At 35.9% G+C, this 14916-nt stretch overlaps 1 protein-coding gene across 2 annotated transcripts in view; it reads left to right on the forward strand.

The window, feature by feature from the left end:
* Positions 1–14347, forward strand: part of LOC126778790 (multidrug resistance protein homolog 49-like) — a 61702-nt gene extending 47355 nt beyond the window's left edge. For both annotated transcript variants that reach the window (XM_050502453.1, XM_050502454.1), the window contains 18 exons: positions 165–307; positions 1316–1465; positions 1703–1761; positions 2298–2432; positions 2999–3126; positions 3615–3709; positions 4040–4201; positions 4608–4790; positions 5108–5198; positions 6137–6249; positions 6524–6653; positions 7141–7333; positions 8199–8361; positions 8759–8953; positions 9649–9858; positions 10748–10894; positions 11077–11185; positions 12749–14347. In XM_050502453.1, the coding sequence (XP_050358410.1) occupies positions 165–307; positions 1316–1465; positions 1703–1761; positions 2298–2432; positions 2999–3126; positions 3615–3709; positions 4040–4201; positions 4608–4790; positions 5108–5198; positions 6137–6249; positions 6524–6653; positions 7141–7333; positions 8199–8361; positions 8759–8953; positions 9649–9858; positions 10748–10894; positions 11077–11185; positions 12749–12849 (2507 nt within the window). In that variant the 3' untranslated portion in view covers positions 12850–14347. The remainder of the gene's footprint in view (positions 1–164; positions 308–1315; positions 1466–1702; positions 1762–2297; positions 2433–2998; positions 3127–3614; positions 3710–4039; positions 4202–4607; positions 4791–5107; positions 5199–6136; positions 6250–6523; positions 6654–7140; positions 7334–8198; positions 8362–8758; positions 8954–9648; positions 9859–10747; positions 10895–11076; positions 11186–12748) is intronic.
* The last annotated feature ends 569 nt before the right edge of the window (positions 14348–14916 follow it).

Genomic DNA, 14916 nt, shown 5'->3' on the forward strand with positions numbered 1-14916 from the left:
TTCAGTGGTGCTTGCCCGGGTTTGAACCCACGCGCTCTTACCGCTGGGCGATCTTGGCTTTTATTAACTCAAATTCGCATTTATAATATGCTGGATGCTGGTGATGCGATTAATAAATGCTATTCATAGTAAACTATTTATTTATAATTCTGATTTGTTTATAGGTGTCGTAGGCCAAGAACCGGTGCTGTTTAGTGGTACCATTAGGGAGAACATTATGTTGGGGGTTGAGGACGCCAGTGAGGAGAGCATGATAGAAGCCGCCAAGATTGCGCACGCGCATCACTTTATCGTAAAACTTGCAAATGTAAGTCATACTTATAAATCACTAGTTTTCACCCACGGTTTCACTCGTGTTTTTGGTGTTTAAAAAGTAGCCTATGATTGGGTTCAAGCATGCCTCATACCAAATGTCATCGAATTCAGTTCAGCGGTTAAGCCGTGAAAGCATAACAGATGAAAGACTTACTTATTTATAATATTAGTAGAGATAATTACAGCTAAGTAAAATAAAAATATCTTAATTAATAAAAGAGGTACAATTTATATTCAAATTAGCCTGCAGTTTGGGGATCCACCCACAAAAGAGGATATAATCCGTGACTTGAGGGTCATATAATTTTTTCCTTGCGACTCATTTTTTTGGCATTATCGCTTTTTACTTGCGTTTAGGGTTTTACCACACATTACTTGTCATCGGCGGTATTTTATAAGAATTAATAAATTTTTGGTAAACCTTTGTTCAACGTCTGTTAGCCAATGTTCCTAACATGTATTCTGTTGAACTGAATTCCTATCTTATGTGTTACTATTGTTGTTTTGTTAATGCCGCTGATATTAGTAGGTGCTTAACACAAAACATTTCTAGTTTATTCTTAAGATATCCACAGATTAAAATGGACTATTTTTTTATCTTTACGCTGGCCTAGCGTTTGATCGTTGCCTGATGTTAAGCATCGACAAGGTCTAGGATGTAGCTTGCCTAGAAAATTGTTTATATTTTTAGTAAGCTCTGTCAGATAATTATGACATTTTTTGGAATAAATTAATATTTCTTTAACTTTAAGCATTGATAGCGCATCGTCTAGCAATGTGGCAGTCGATGGTTCGATCCTGACCTCTTCAACTATTGTCTCACCAACTCTTTACACAAGCTTTACAAATAGAGGTAGAAACAAAAATTAAATACACCCCTAAACTGTTTTTTATAAAATATATACGGATAACAACCTGTAGAACCATACATACTTAATTTTATAATACACATTGTTTATTTAAATAAAACATTTTTATTTATTTCTCTTGTTTGCGTTAGGGCTATGACACAATCCTCGGGGAGAAAGGAGCTCAACTCTCTGGGGGTCAGAAGCAAAGAGTGGCGATAGCTCGTGCGTTATTGAGGAAACCATCGGTTCTATTATTGGACGAACCCACCTCTGCTTTGGATCCAACTTCTGAACGACAGGTGAGCTTTAGACAATCAGAAAATATACCATTACTAGCGGACCCGGCAGACGTCCTGCCATACAATAAAAAAAAACCTGCATTGGGAATTAATCGATCGCTTCAAGCCTTTTTTTATGATTGAAAGTAAACGATTTTTAGATTTAACAAAAAACATATACCGTTGAATTGTTATGGCAGTTGTTTTGTTCGATGCTACGTTGACTATCAGTATTAATAATTAGTTTAATTACTCCAGGTTCAAGCAGCATTGGATGCCGCAAGCAGAGGACGGACAACATTAGTGGTGTCACATAGGTTGGTAAAAAATACATTATATAATAATTTTAAACAATTAATGTCCTTATTAAAAGACGGAAATTAGAGAACGAGAAATCTAACATTGATATTTGGTTTTTTTTTTTTTTACATACATAACATGAAAAATAATATGTACTAAGGCGGACTTATCCCATGGATCTATTCCAGTCAACCTTCTAGCAGTGGGTGGAATTATTTATATATCAGAGTTGACATATGTGTTACATAAAAACATACATCTATACCAATATTATACATCTGAATGTGACTCTGTCTGTCACGCATTCGCGGCTAAAGCACTGAACCGATTTTGATAAATTTTGGTATAAAGTAAGCTTGAGCCCCAAGGAAGGACGTAGGCTTCTTTTATCATAACTAACAACTGACTCACTCACTCTTCACGCCGGGACAACAATATCGTGTATTATTGTTTGGTTGTTGTATATGTGATTAGTTGGTGATACCAAGACGGGCTTGCAAAACCCTGCCACCGAGTAATAATTTTTTTATTAAAATTTTATTGTTATTTTTAGATTATCAACGATAGTAAATGCATCACGTATCGTATACATAGAACAGGGTGCAGTTCTAGAACAAGGAACACACTTGGAACTGCTTGAAAAGAAAGGCGCTTATTGGCAGCTGCTGCAAGACGATATGACACAAAGGTAAGGAATATTTATGTAATATATTATTTGTCATAGTAAGCTGATAGATTCGAAAACAAGAATCTTTCCACCACTGAATTTCCATGTACTTAATTTGTGTTTATAATTCATCTCGTGCTTAACGGTGAAGGAAAACATCGTGAGGAAACTTTCATGTGTCGAATTTCACTAAATTTCTGCCACATGTGTATTCAACCAAACCGCATTGGAGCAGCGTGGTGGAATAAGCTCCAAACCTTCTCTTCCAAAAGGGAGAAGAGGTCTTAGCCCAGCAGTGGGACATTCACAGACTGTTACTTTTTACTGTCGATGGTGAAGGAAAACATTGTGAGAAAATTCTGCATGTAGCGGACGAAAATTCGCGACGTGTACCCACCAACCCGCAGTGAAGCAGCGCAATGGAGTAAGTTCAAACCGTCCATTCAAAAAAAGTACTTGTCAGATTTCCATTCGACACATGCAGGTTTCTTCAAACAAATACACATCGATCATCAGTTATGATTCACGTCTTCTAACCACTGCGATATCACGGCTAACATTTATGGTATTGATAATTTGTTTTTCAGGAGCATAGATGCTGTACCCGAATCTCTTGATGAGGATGATGTTCATAATGAAGTTCTTAAAGCTGAAACTGAAAGGAAACGAAGCGTTGTCCGACGAAATAGCAGCGTTTGCTCCATAGCTCGCAGAGGTAAAAAAAATATTTATAAGATGATGATGCCGTGTAGCTACAGGCACAAAGGACACCATAGTTCCCAAGGATGGTGACGCATGGGCGATAGAAGGATTGTTTAATTTTTCTTGCGCCACCGATGTCTCTAGCGGTGACCATTTATCATCAGGTGGCCCATTTTTCCAATAGCCTACCCATTTTATAGAAAAAAAATTACAATCCAGGTCAAGAAGGTAACCCTTAGTGCGTAGATCAGGGTACTGAAAACACTCTCATTTTCAACTGGGAAAAGGTGCACATATGCATATTCCTAATCCTTTTTGATGAAGAAGGTTAGCGGAACTATCGCCAACTCTTAACGGCCTATATTATCGCGATGACCACTTCGCAGCTGAGCTAGCCATTCCCTCTCGCTCTCGAACATGGCACTTGCAATACTCAAGAGCGAGATGTTTCCAACAAATTAGATCAATACCTGCTAATTCTTTTGTAACTTAACTTTATAGAATCCTTCAGAAGAGATAGCTTCGTCCGAGGCAGTTTCCGCCTTGGGTCCATGGCAACTCCAGTTATGCCCGCAACAAATATAGTACCGGAACAGGTAAACATCGATTATGTTTTCGCAAATCTATACAAATGAATGAAATTGAAGTGTCTGTCTGTGATTTCAAAATAACTGCCTCTCTTCAAGTTAATACGGATATTTGCGAGTTACCAAAACAACCATTTTTTTATGTTAGACTTCCGCTGCTATTTAATAATTTAAACATTTTATATGTATTATTTAAATAGGCATAATGTATGTTAAAATCGCAGGTTGTGAAGAATTTGCGTCACGAACTAAATTCCACGAAGGCCAAGAGGCGGGTTTTGCTAGTTGCGAGGAGAATTCAAAAGTTTTAAGTGACCTTATTAATTACTTATGTTTCAGGAAGAGGACGCTATTGTTGAAAAAGAGGTGAATGTATCAACTTGGCAACTCCTGAAGTTGAACAGCAAGGAGTGGCCGCTTTTAGCTGGTGGAGGACTAGCGTCTCTGCTAATCGGAGCCACAATGCCTATCTTTGCGTTGCTCTTCTCTAAGTTATATGGGGTAAGTTTATATAAGATACAATAAACTTTTGATATCTCTAAACATATTAAAAGTTTAAAGGTTGACTGTGAGATGATGATGTCCTCATGAACGATTTAAACCACGGCATGTTTTGTATATAATAATCAGCTCTGCAAGACATATAGTGCACAAATTTGTGCGCAAAGTGACCGAGTGAGAGTGCGCTTGTGCACTAATGGAACGGCAAATCTGACACGATTGGAAAGAGTTTAGGCTCAGAACCAACGTGCTTTCCGAGGCACGGGAGCGTAACACTTTCGCTCTGGAAAAACTGACAATTGCTGACCAAATTTATAATTAAGGTCCTTATCTTAGAAGCTGCGGCTTTAAAAATAAAACGGTAAATTCCTAAAAAGACCGATTCCAGCTTAAGTATTCCTTCTAGATGTTCTCGTGGCCAGACCCTGATGAAATTCTGCGTCAGTCACAATTCTACGCGGGTATGTTTGCCTGTGCAGCGGCTATTAGTGGTCTGGTGACATTCCTGCAAGCGTGGCTGTTTGGCCTGGCGGGTGCGAAGCTTACGGACAGACTGCGGGTCATGACATTCGAAAATTTTTTGGTGCAGGTAAACTTTGTTGGTTTTACATATTATATATAGAATATTATATGACCATTTTATAATTATACTAGCTGTGCTGCGTGAGTTTACATACCTATAACTTTCATATTTAAGCTATGTTAATTAAATTTACAATTGATTAAAATATATATTTGTAATTTTACTTAAATAATTTGTATCATTTTTAAGATTATTCGTCTATCTTATTGCGATTTTATAGAACATAGAAAAGGAAGGTCTCCATGTATTATTTTTTAGTCTGTGCGTTGATCATTAATCAATCATTGAGAACGTATCTAAAAATATATGTCTTTTTATTAAAGGAACAAGGCTGGTTCGACATCCCGACCAATTCTGTGGGTGCGCTGTGCGCGCGACTTGCTTCTGACTGCGCAGCAGTTCAAGGCGCTACAGGTACGATACCTTTGGGAATTTATAATGCCTAAATTAACAGAAACCTGTATTATTTTTGCAAGTTAAGCTTTTGATTGAATTACTCTGGTAATGCACTTTTATTGTAACGATAAGTTAGTTCTGTTTTTTTTTTTTTTTATAGAATAGGAAGGTGGACGAGCATATGGGCCACCTGATGGTGAGTGGTCACCAAACGCCCTTAGACATTGGCATTGTAAGAAATGTCAACCATCGCTTATAGCCAATGCGCCACCAACCTTGGGAACTAAGATTTTATGTCCCTTGTACCTGTAATTACACTGGCTCACTCACACTTCAAACCGGAACACAACAATATCAAGTATTGCTGTTTTGCGGTAGAATATCTGATGAGTGGGTGGTACCTACCCAGACGAGCTTGCACAAAGCCCTACCACCAGTAAAAATAAATAAATAAAGACTAAAAAGACACCACTTTCTTGTTTCAAATAATTATAATTAAGTATTTAATACAAACATTACTTACTTAATAAGATCCTAGAGGATCAAAAATACTGATTTATTTTTATAACTAAACACCAATCGGTTCCTGAATTTCTTACCTCAAAAACTTAACATAGCAGACCTTAGGATTTATATAAACCAGTAAAGCGTATATCTTTATTATATTTAAAACTATATAAAATAAAAATAAAAAATCTTCAAAAATACCCGCTGAGTATTTTCACCGGTTTTTCTCAGGTCAGGGTATTTTCCGAACAATAGCAGTTTTTACTCTGACTGCCTAGAAGTAAGTGATTCTACATTGAATTTTAAATTTGTAACTTTCACCCGGGTTTCTAATTATCCTGGCTTACCCACCACGAAACGAAGCACAGAAATACAAAGTATTTCATGGGATAACGATGATATTATAAGTGAGAAAAATCTCCGATTTAATAATTTAAACTTGTTCACAGGTACTCGTCTTGGCACCATGTTGCAAGGAGTCAGTACGATGGTCCTAGGCGTGAGTCTAGCTTTGGCATACTCCTGGAAGATGACCCTTGTTAGCTTAGTCAGTGTACCCTGCGTAAGTATAATGTGCTTTAACTTCATTATATATTTATCGGAGGTAAGCTCTCGGATAGAATTAGGAGAAACATCACTTAAGTGAGTTTACTTCAGCTCAGCAGTGATGGAAAAGTCTGATGAAATTCTGCCACGTGTTTTTCCATCCAATACGCTGCACCTTCATTTACTGGGCAATTACCCAGCTTATTATATAATAATGTGGTATACAGCAGATTATTATTAGTTGGTTATTTAATGCATCACAAAATTTTATATACTGTATTATTTACAAGGTCATTGGTGGAATATGCCTTGAAGGGTGGATAACGAAGAAGTCAGAAATAAAGGAGCAACGTGCACTGGAAAGCGCATCCAGACTAGCAACAGAAGCTGTTCTTAACGTCCGCACAGTACATAGCTTAGGTAAGAAATATTACCAATTTTCAGAATATTACCTGAATTTGGAGAGAAATTTTAACATTGAGATGTTACGACTTCGAAATATAACTGATAATAATTGACTACCTCGTTAGTCATGAACGCGACCAAAGCGCCATACATGGTGCACATTTCCCACCTACGTACGAAGTGCTTCGAATCCACATTTATAATTCGTACTACAAAACTGTAGAACACTTCGCCTGAATCTGTATTTCCTAATACGTACAACGTTGGTGGTGGTTGGTGTTTTTAAATCCAGAGTAAACATGTTTCTTCTAGGAAACCGAGCTCCTAGCATCCTAGACCGTGTCGATGCTTAACATCAAGCAAGTCAACGGTCGAACGCTGGCCTGAGTTTAAAAAAGTCACTAGTTGCTAAAATTTATCAATAGATTTTAGGTATCTGAGGTGAAACTTTTTACGATTAAAATACTCTTTATTGTAGAATGATAAGAAATTAAACATTCAGGTGTAGAGTACGCGATCCTGGCCCGCTACCAGGCGGCGCTGGCGGCGGCGGACGCGCAGAACGGCGGGCGCTGGGTGCGCGGGCCCGTGTACGGCCTGTGCCTGTGCGCGCCCACGCTGGGCTACGCCGTGTCGCTCGCGTACGGCGGGTACCTCATCGCGAGGGAGGACTTGAGTTATGAATATGCTATATTGTGAGTTTTTGCGCCATATTATATTAACTTTCATTTTAGTATTGATTTTCTATTACGGCTTTATCTATAAATTTTATTTAGCGGGTGATTAGTTAAACAATACTGTGTCTTCTTCTTTCGAATATCAAATCAATAATGTCGGAAAGAGAAAAGAAAAAAGAACTATAGACAGATCAAACACAGTTGCTTATTGACTGTCAAAAAATTACCATTTATAAAAACAAAAGCAAACGTTTAACTTTTGTCTTCAATAACATTTCGTGCTGAACGATGAAGTAAAACATTTTGAGGAAAGCTATATGTGTCGAATGAAATTATATCACATCTATCGACCCGCGTTGGAGCGGCGTGGTAAATAAGCTCCAAACAGGAGATTTAGATTTAATTCTTTAGGGATAAAGACCGAGTAGAATCGAGCTTTGAGCGGCAAAACTTAATGATCTTTTAGTAGTCGCGTCCTTTGTGAAATCCACACAACACTTAAATCGCAAAAAAAATCCTGTAAAATATTCCAATTATGAAAAAATACAACTAGTAGGGAGACTTTCCATCGACCTAGGACAACCAAGGTATGCAATCTTGTCAAACCTTTTAAAACGGAAAGGATGTTAAATAAATAAAAATATATTTACATTGATGGATGAAAAAGAATAACAAGAGAAATTCTTACCGTTTCTTCTCTGTAGAATCTCCATTCTGAACCGAGGTGAGCTTTACATTAAAATTAACCTTTTAAATGATTCAAAATTACTTGTTAGGACAAGGACTTTCTTGAATATATATAACATATGACAAATGAAATGTTATGAATCGTAAGAAATGGAATCAATTATATTCTTTCTTAAAATATATTTATTTCTCTCAGGGTATCTGAAGCCTTAATATACGGAGCATGGATGTTAGCTGAAGCTCTATCATTCGCACCGAACTTCGCGGCCGCTCGTCGCTCCGGAGCACGCATCATCCGTGCTCTCCAGCGCAAGCCGGTTATACAAAACGAGGAAACAGCAGTTGATGATCCGGATTGGGTAATTTTTAAAACATGATGACGTTTTATATGATATAATACAGATATTAAGGCATATAAGTTGGCCTTGCATTGCATTATCTTGAGCGTCAATTAACTTTTCTATGTGTAATCATGTTACATAAGAATAACATCAAATTGTATTCAAATGAGAAAAGAAAAAGTCTATCTTCTATGCTAACAAATGAGGGGGTGTTTTTATTGTAATGCCTAACTGAAAAAACTACTTAATCAATATAGATAAAACTTATACCAGAAGATGGAGCGCGTTTCGGAGAAGGCTTTAATATATAATATTATTATATAAGTAGCGGCGCTTCGCAGTTTGACCCGCTTTAAATTTAGACAATTGACGTCACAAACGTGAAATTCATATTCTTATATTTTTTGACATACAGATAGCTACAGGAAAACTGGACTTCCAAGATATCCACTTCCGCTATCCAACAAGACCCAACGTGCCAGTGTTAAGTGGCTTGAACCTAAACCTGCCCCCTGGCAAGACCTTGGCGCTGGTCGGACCATCTGGCTGCGGGAAGTCTACTATCATGCACTTGCTGATGAGGAACTATGATCCCCACCAAGGAGTTGTGGTATGATAAATAATTTTATACATATAAAGGTTTTTTTTTTCATTTTTAATATTTATTTATATTTCTATATTATTAGGCAAAGGCAAAAATATTTCAGTTTTTTATTTGTTTGTTAACCGTTTGATTTCAATTGAAAGAGGAACTTCGATGTTATCGATAAAAAAAATATATTTCGATTATGATGTGATACGCTCCAAGAGCCGAGATGGCCCAGTGATTAGAACGCGTGGATCTTAACCGATGATCGTGGGTTCAAACCCGGGCAAGCACGACTGAATATTCATGTGCTTAATTTGTATATTATAATTATAATTCAACTCGTGCTTGAAGGTGAAGGAAAACATCGTGAGGAAACCTGCATGTGTCTAGTTTCATTGAAATTATGCCACATGTGTATTCTACCAACCCGCGTTGGAGCAGCGTGGTGGAATAAGCTCCAAAACTTTCTTCTCAAAAAGGGAGAGGAGGCCTTAGCCCAGCAGTGGGACATTTACATTCTGTTACTGTTACTGTGGTCGTCTCAAGCCGAATAAAAAAAATTGCGATAGATATATTTTGCGTTCGCGTTAGGTACTTAAATATTGTATAATAAATAAAATGGGACTATTTTATAAGCACGAGAATCATATAAAACATTTAAGAAGCTTGGACATAAATTTTCAGCGGAAATATATTTATGTAATAATATATTACAGAAACTGGACGACCGCGACATAAAGCGGGACATTTCGATGTCCCGCCTGCGCGCTCAGCTGGGCCTGGTGCAGCAGGAGCCCGTCATGTTCGAGCGCTCCATCCGGGACAACATCGCGTACGGCGACAACACGCGACAAGTCACCAACGAGGAGATCATCGCTGCGTCTAAGCTTGCAAACGTTCATGCATTCGTTGCCAGCTTACCACTGGTCAGTATTATATCATCCTCCATTTTACCCCCTTAAAGGATGACATTTTGAAAATGCTTAACCTACATAATATAATATAGTCAAAGAGCAAAGTCAGTCAGCTTTATAATTTTATTGATCAGATTTTTTACTGTCTTTCTGGTCTAGTGGTTCGTGAAGTGTAGACTATTTTGAAATTGGGCGTCCCAGTTATAACAAATATACTCCCTTAAATTTAAGGAAAAAACATATTTTAATTATGTTCAATTTCGATGATCAATTTTAATTATGTAAGTTATGCCAGTTTCTTTATAGAAGTAAAAAAAATACCAAAAACGTTGTACAAACACAAGAAGTAAAAATAAATTTATAACACCAACTTTCTCAATAAAACCTTCACGGGCGCGGTGTTTGTTTCTATAATCCTCCACAGTTATATTTAACTTTGCTTATTAATAGGTACAAATCTCATGTCAAAAAAGACATTGATAAATAACGCATATTACTCAACACATGATTATATTAGTAAATGAAAAAAAGCGTTTAGTTTGTATTTGTTGTTTTCCAAGCAGGATATGTATTTATTTTATTGAATTGTAAATGAAAGGATTAAAAATAGTAACTGCTTGAGTATCTTGCCGATTGCTAGACAATTTACATTCCGAAACGGTGATAGCTTTACCTTTAATTCAATACTGTTACGTGATGATTCAAGTCTCCTTATAAGCCGACTCGAATAATAATAATTATCATTTATTTAAATTAAAAATCAATTCAATCATACAATTCTTAGTTACAATTTACAATTAATAATGAAATTATTAATTAATTAAGTAATAATGAATTATTTAATTTGAAAAGCAACAACTTTCAATTAATAATTAAATGTAATCGTTATATAAATTTTCAGGGTTACGACACAGTATTGGAAGCTGGTAGTGCTGCTTTGTCTGGGGGACAGAAGCAAAGGGTAGCCATCGCTAGAGCGCTGCTGAGGAATCCCAGGGTACTCCTACTGGATGAGGCTACATCTGCTCTTGATGCAGCCAGTGAAAAGGTATGTCCATTCTAATATTACATTAAAAAAAATGAAAACAGATAAAAAAACATAAATGCATAATTCAGTCCTGGATTAGTAAAAAGTCATTAATTCACTTGGTGGTAAGGGCTTGCGCAAGTACTGCTCTCTGGGTAGGTACCACCCACGCATCAGAAATATATAGTTACACAAATTTCCAGGTGGTACAAGCAGCCTTAGAAACTGCAGCTAAAGACAGGACAACAGTCATAATCGCCCATCGCCTGGCTACAGTGCGACACGCTGACATAATATGCGTCGTCGATAGAGGTACGTCAAATAATTTTAATTCCATTAGCAAAACTTATATTTGCAATATTCTGCAATTTAAAACGCTTATAAGCTATTAGAATAAAAACATTAATTAAACTCCAATTTCTCTTTAAGAAGAGAAAGGGTCACTGACCAAGACTTAGATAAGTAAGTAATAGCCTGTAAATGTCCCACTGCTGGGCTAAGGCCTCCTCTCCCTTTTTGAGGAGAAGGTTTGGAGCTTATTCCACCATTGGTTGGTGGAATACACATGTGACAGAATTTCGATGAAATTAGACACATGCAGGTTTCCTCACGATGTTTTCCTTCACCGAAAAGTACGAGATGAATTATAAACAGAAATTAAGCACATGAAAATTCAGAAGTGCTTGCCCGGTTTTGAACCGACATTCATCGGTTAAGATTCACGCGTTTTTACCACTGGGCCATCTCGACTTTATCGACTTTATAGACTTAGATATTAATTGGCTATTAAGCATTTTAGCAATCGATTTATTATCAGTCCATTTTTTACCATTTCTGGCGCGTATCTACGCAATTTGAGCAAAATATTCTGCCAATGTCACGTATAAATTGAATTATTAGCTACATCGAATCAGTTATTAATAATATGTCAAAACCATAAAAAGTACTAAATTGTCTACGATCTCATCTTTCATAAGATGTCAGTTAACACAGTGCTAATTAATACGTTAATAGTATATAGTTGTATAATACATAATTATGTCTGCCTTGTTGGTTGATGTAAAGTTGGAGGTCCTGGATTCAATCCTCAGGTCGGGCCAATAAAAAGTTATTGGTTTTTTTTTTAATAAAAAGTTATTGGTTGGAAGTGTGTTCATTCCCTTGCCTCGGAAAGCACGTAAAGCCGTTGGTCCTGCGCCTGAACTCTTTCCGGTCGTGTCGGATTGCGGTCTCATCGGATTATGAGAGTTAGGGAATAGAGAGTGCACCTGTGTGCTCAAGTGTTTGCGCTCACAATATAATATCTCCTGCGTAGTTGGCTAATCTCTCTTGAGATTGGCAACCGTGGCCGAAATCGGTCTGGAGGACACTATTATTATTATTATAGTTGTATAAACAAAGGCTAAAGACGAATCATAACAATAAAACATAATCGAATCGAAACTTGAACTTACAGTCTTATTTATATAAAAACACAAAAGATATAAATTCAACTCCTAAGAAAATGTGTTCTTTTGTTTTTGATTTAGAAAATTCCAAAAGAGTTGTAACTACAAAAAAGTATAAAATATCTGTATGCTTAGTCAAATTTTATTGAAACAGTCATGGTATAAAAGCTTCTTCTTCTTCTGCCTAGCGTTTTCTCGAACTAGTAACGCCAGGGTCCGCTTTCCTGCATCTAATGTATATATGTCATGGTATAGAAAGCAAAATAATTAAAAAATAAAAAACGTCAATTAACCTTACAATATTCATTATACTACTGCCCTTTCCACTCTGCTACCCTACCTTTCTCACATTTCTCGTCCTTTCCACCTACGTTCCATTTGACGCTTCTGTGTTTCAACATACATTGAGTTATATTTTTGTTTCCAGGCGTCATCGCTGAAAGCGGTTCGCACGAGGAATTGGTCCGAAAACGAGGCTTATATTGGGAATTATTACAACAGCAGGGACCGTTGGAGGCTAGCTCATAACAGACGCCATCTTAGTTAATTTACTTTAAATTTAGCCTTAGATACTTAGATATTTAGTTGCCATTACGTCACTACTATGTAATAATGGGCGTCATTTTGGTTTAATGTCAAAATAAATCTCAAACGAATGTTTGGGATGGGGTAATAATGGAAGGTATATTACTCTTTTCTTCTTAAGTATAGCTCTCTTTCACTTTCTGCCATAATAATGTTATAGTACGTATGCTGTGCCCTGTACAAAAAAAAAAAAAAAAATTAAAACTACTTTTTTAATCCAAAGTTTATAAGTCCAGCAAAAATATTATTTAAATACTTTTTTTTTTAATATATTTGAATCTGCCACGTGAATATTTACGAACCAGTATTCAAGTAAATATTACATATATAATAATAAGCACAAAATCTCAAAAAGGAAGGGAAATCACTAGTGCTATTCTGTAAGAACTCAATTCATTACTTACCAGTAAATAATTGACAACCCAATTAAGGTGATATACTATATTGATGCGTGTATTCTTAAAATGTTATCAATATATCGGTCAATGTCGCATATCACTATCAGACATTTAAGACCTTTTTCTGCGGTGTGTTTCGAATTTGTTTTTAGTCTTGCTGTCCAATGGGATATTTACAGGCTGTTACTCTTATTAACGTAGGATATGTGTCTTAGAAAATTAATCAATAAATGACACTAAAAATATTAATAAAATATCAAAAAAAGAATACCCTTAAATAATATCTTACGAGTAGACAATCTCTTAGTTTAATAAAATTAAATCTTTCAATAAACGGTTCAAGGGCTGCCTAGTGATGCAAAAATCGTCGTCACCACTCCCTAACACAAGCTTCACGCTTTATTGGAGGGGTGAATAGGAATATTAGTAATTCCCTAAAAAAAATGTCATTGCTAATATTCTTTTTTTTAATTATTATATATTATAATCTTCTTGGCTATTGATGTGAAGAAGTACTTAGTTTTTGTCCGTAAATTACTTTTTTATTATTTACTGGTCTGGATGCATAGCATATAGGTATACAATTTAAAAAATCACATTATTCAGTGTAGAATTCAGAATACACTTGATAACTTGCTATTTCTAAAAATCAATCCTTCAAACGTAATTTTCTTACGCCTTACTCGAGTTTTGTCCATATTAACTACATCCAGTATTTCTATATATGTGCATCTGTCAATGATAAATATTTATTAAATTTAAAAAAAAAATACGTCTATATCATAATCTCCAAGCGAATAACTACTCTTATAGTACATAATTATTTTATGTATAAATTATAATTTATTATATTATTCGATCATATATTGATTTAATTTTAAATGTTATAAAAAATACTTATATTCATAGATTTTAAGATATTTGACTGTGATTTTAAATTTAATTATAAGTAAAACTTCTTATGTGTTGTATTTTAAAATGAGCGATTGACATAATAACAATGTGATAAAATTAATATGTAATAAAGGAATCTAAACTAAGAATACATATTGTTTTTTTCTAATTTCCCGATCTTTGTTTATTATTTATAACGTAATTATACGTGTTAGAAATATAAAACATACAAAAAGTCAAAATAGAATTAAGTATAGAAAGGCATGATTCCGTGATGCCTTAAAGAGATCCAATTCAACCAAAAAAAAATTAGACAGATAAGAAATAACCGATTGTACGGTAAAAATCAACTATACAAATAAATAAAGTATCTGTCTGTGGTTTCACAATAACTGTCATTTTTAAGTTAATATGAACTTTTGCGAGTTACCAAAACCAAAACAGTATATATATATATATTTTTATCTATCTATTTGTATTTTTTGAAAATCAGTCACATGCGTATCTCCATCAATCATTGGATTTATTTTATTTTTTTTCGGATTGTGTAATACTGTTGGCCTTACTGGCCTCTACAGCGTCACCGGGCGGGATGGGCGAGTTGAACTCAGCCGGATGTTGGGAGCCTGTGTGGCTCAAGAGAGACGGACGTTCCAAGGGTGCCTCCTGTGATGCCGGACCTCGGCTTAGGACTCCGTTGAAATCGGGAGGGAGGGAC

The sequence above is a fragment of the Nymphalis io genome, chromosome 27 (assembly GCF_905147045.1).
Source record: "Nymphalis io chromosome 27, ilAglIoxx1.1, whole genome shotgun sequence".
In the NCBI taxonomy this organism is placed as follows: Eukaryota; Metazoa; Arthropoda; class Insecta; order Lepidoptera; family Nymphalidae; genus Nymphalis; species Nymphalis io.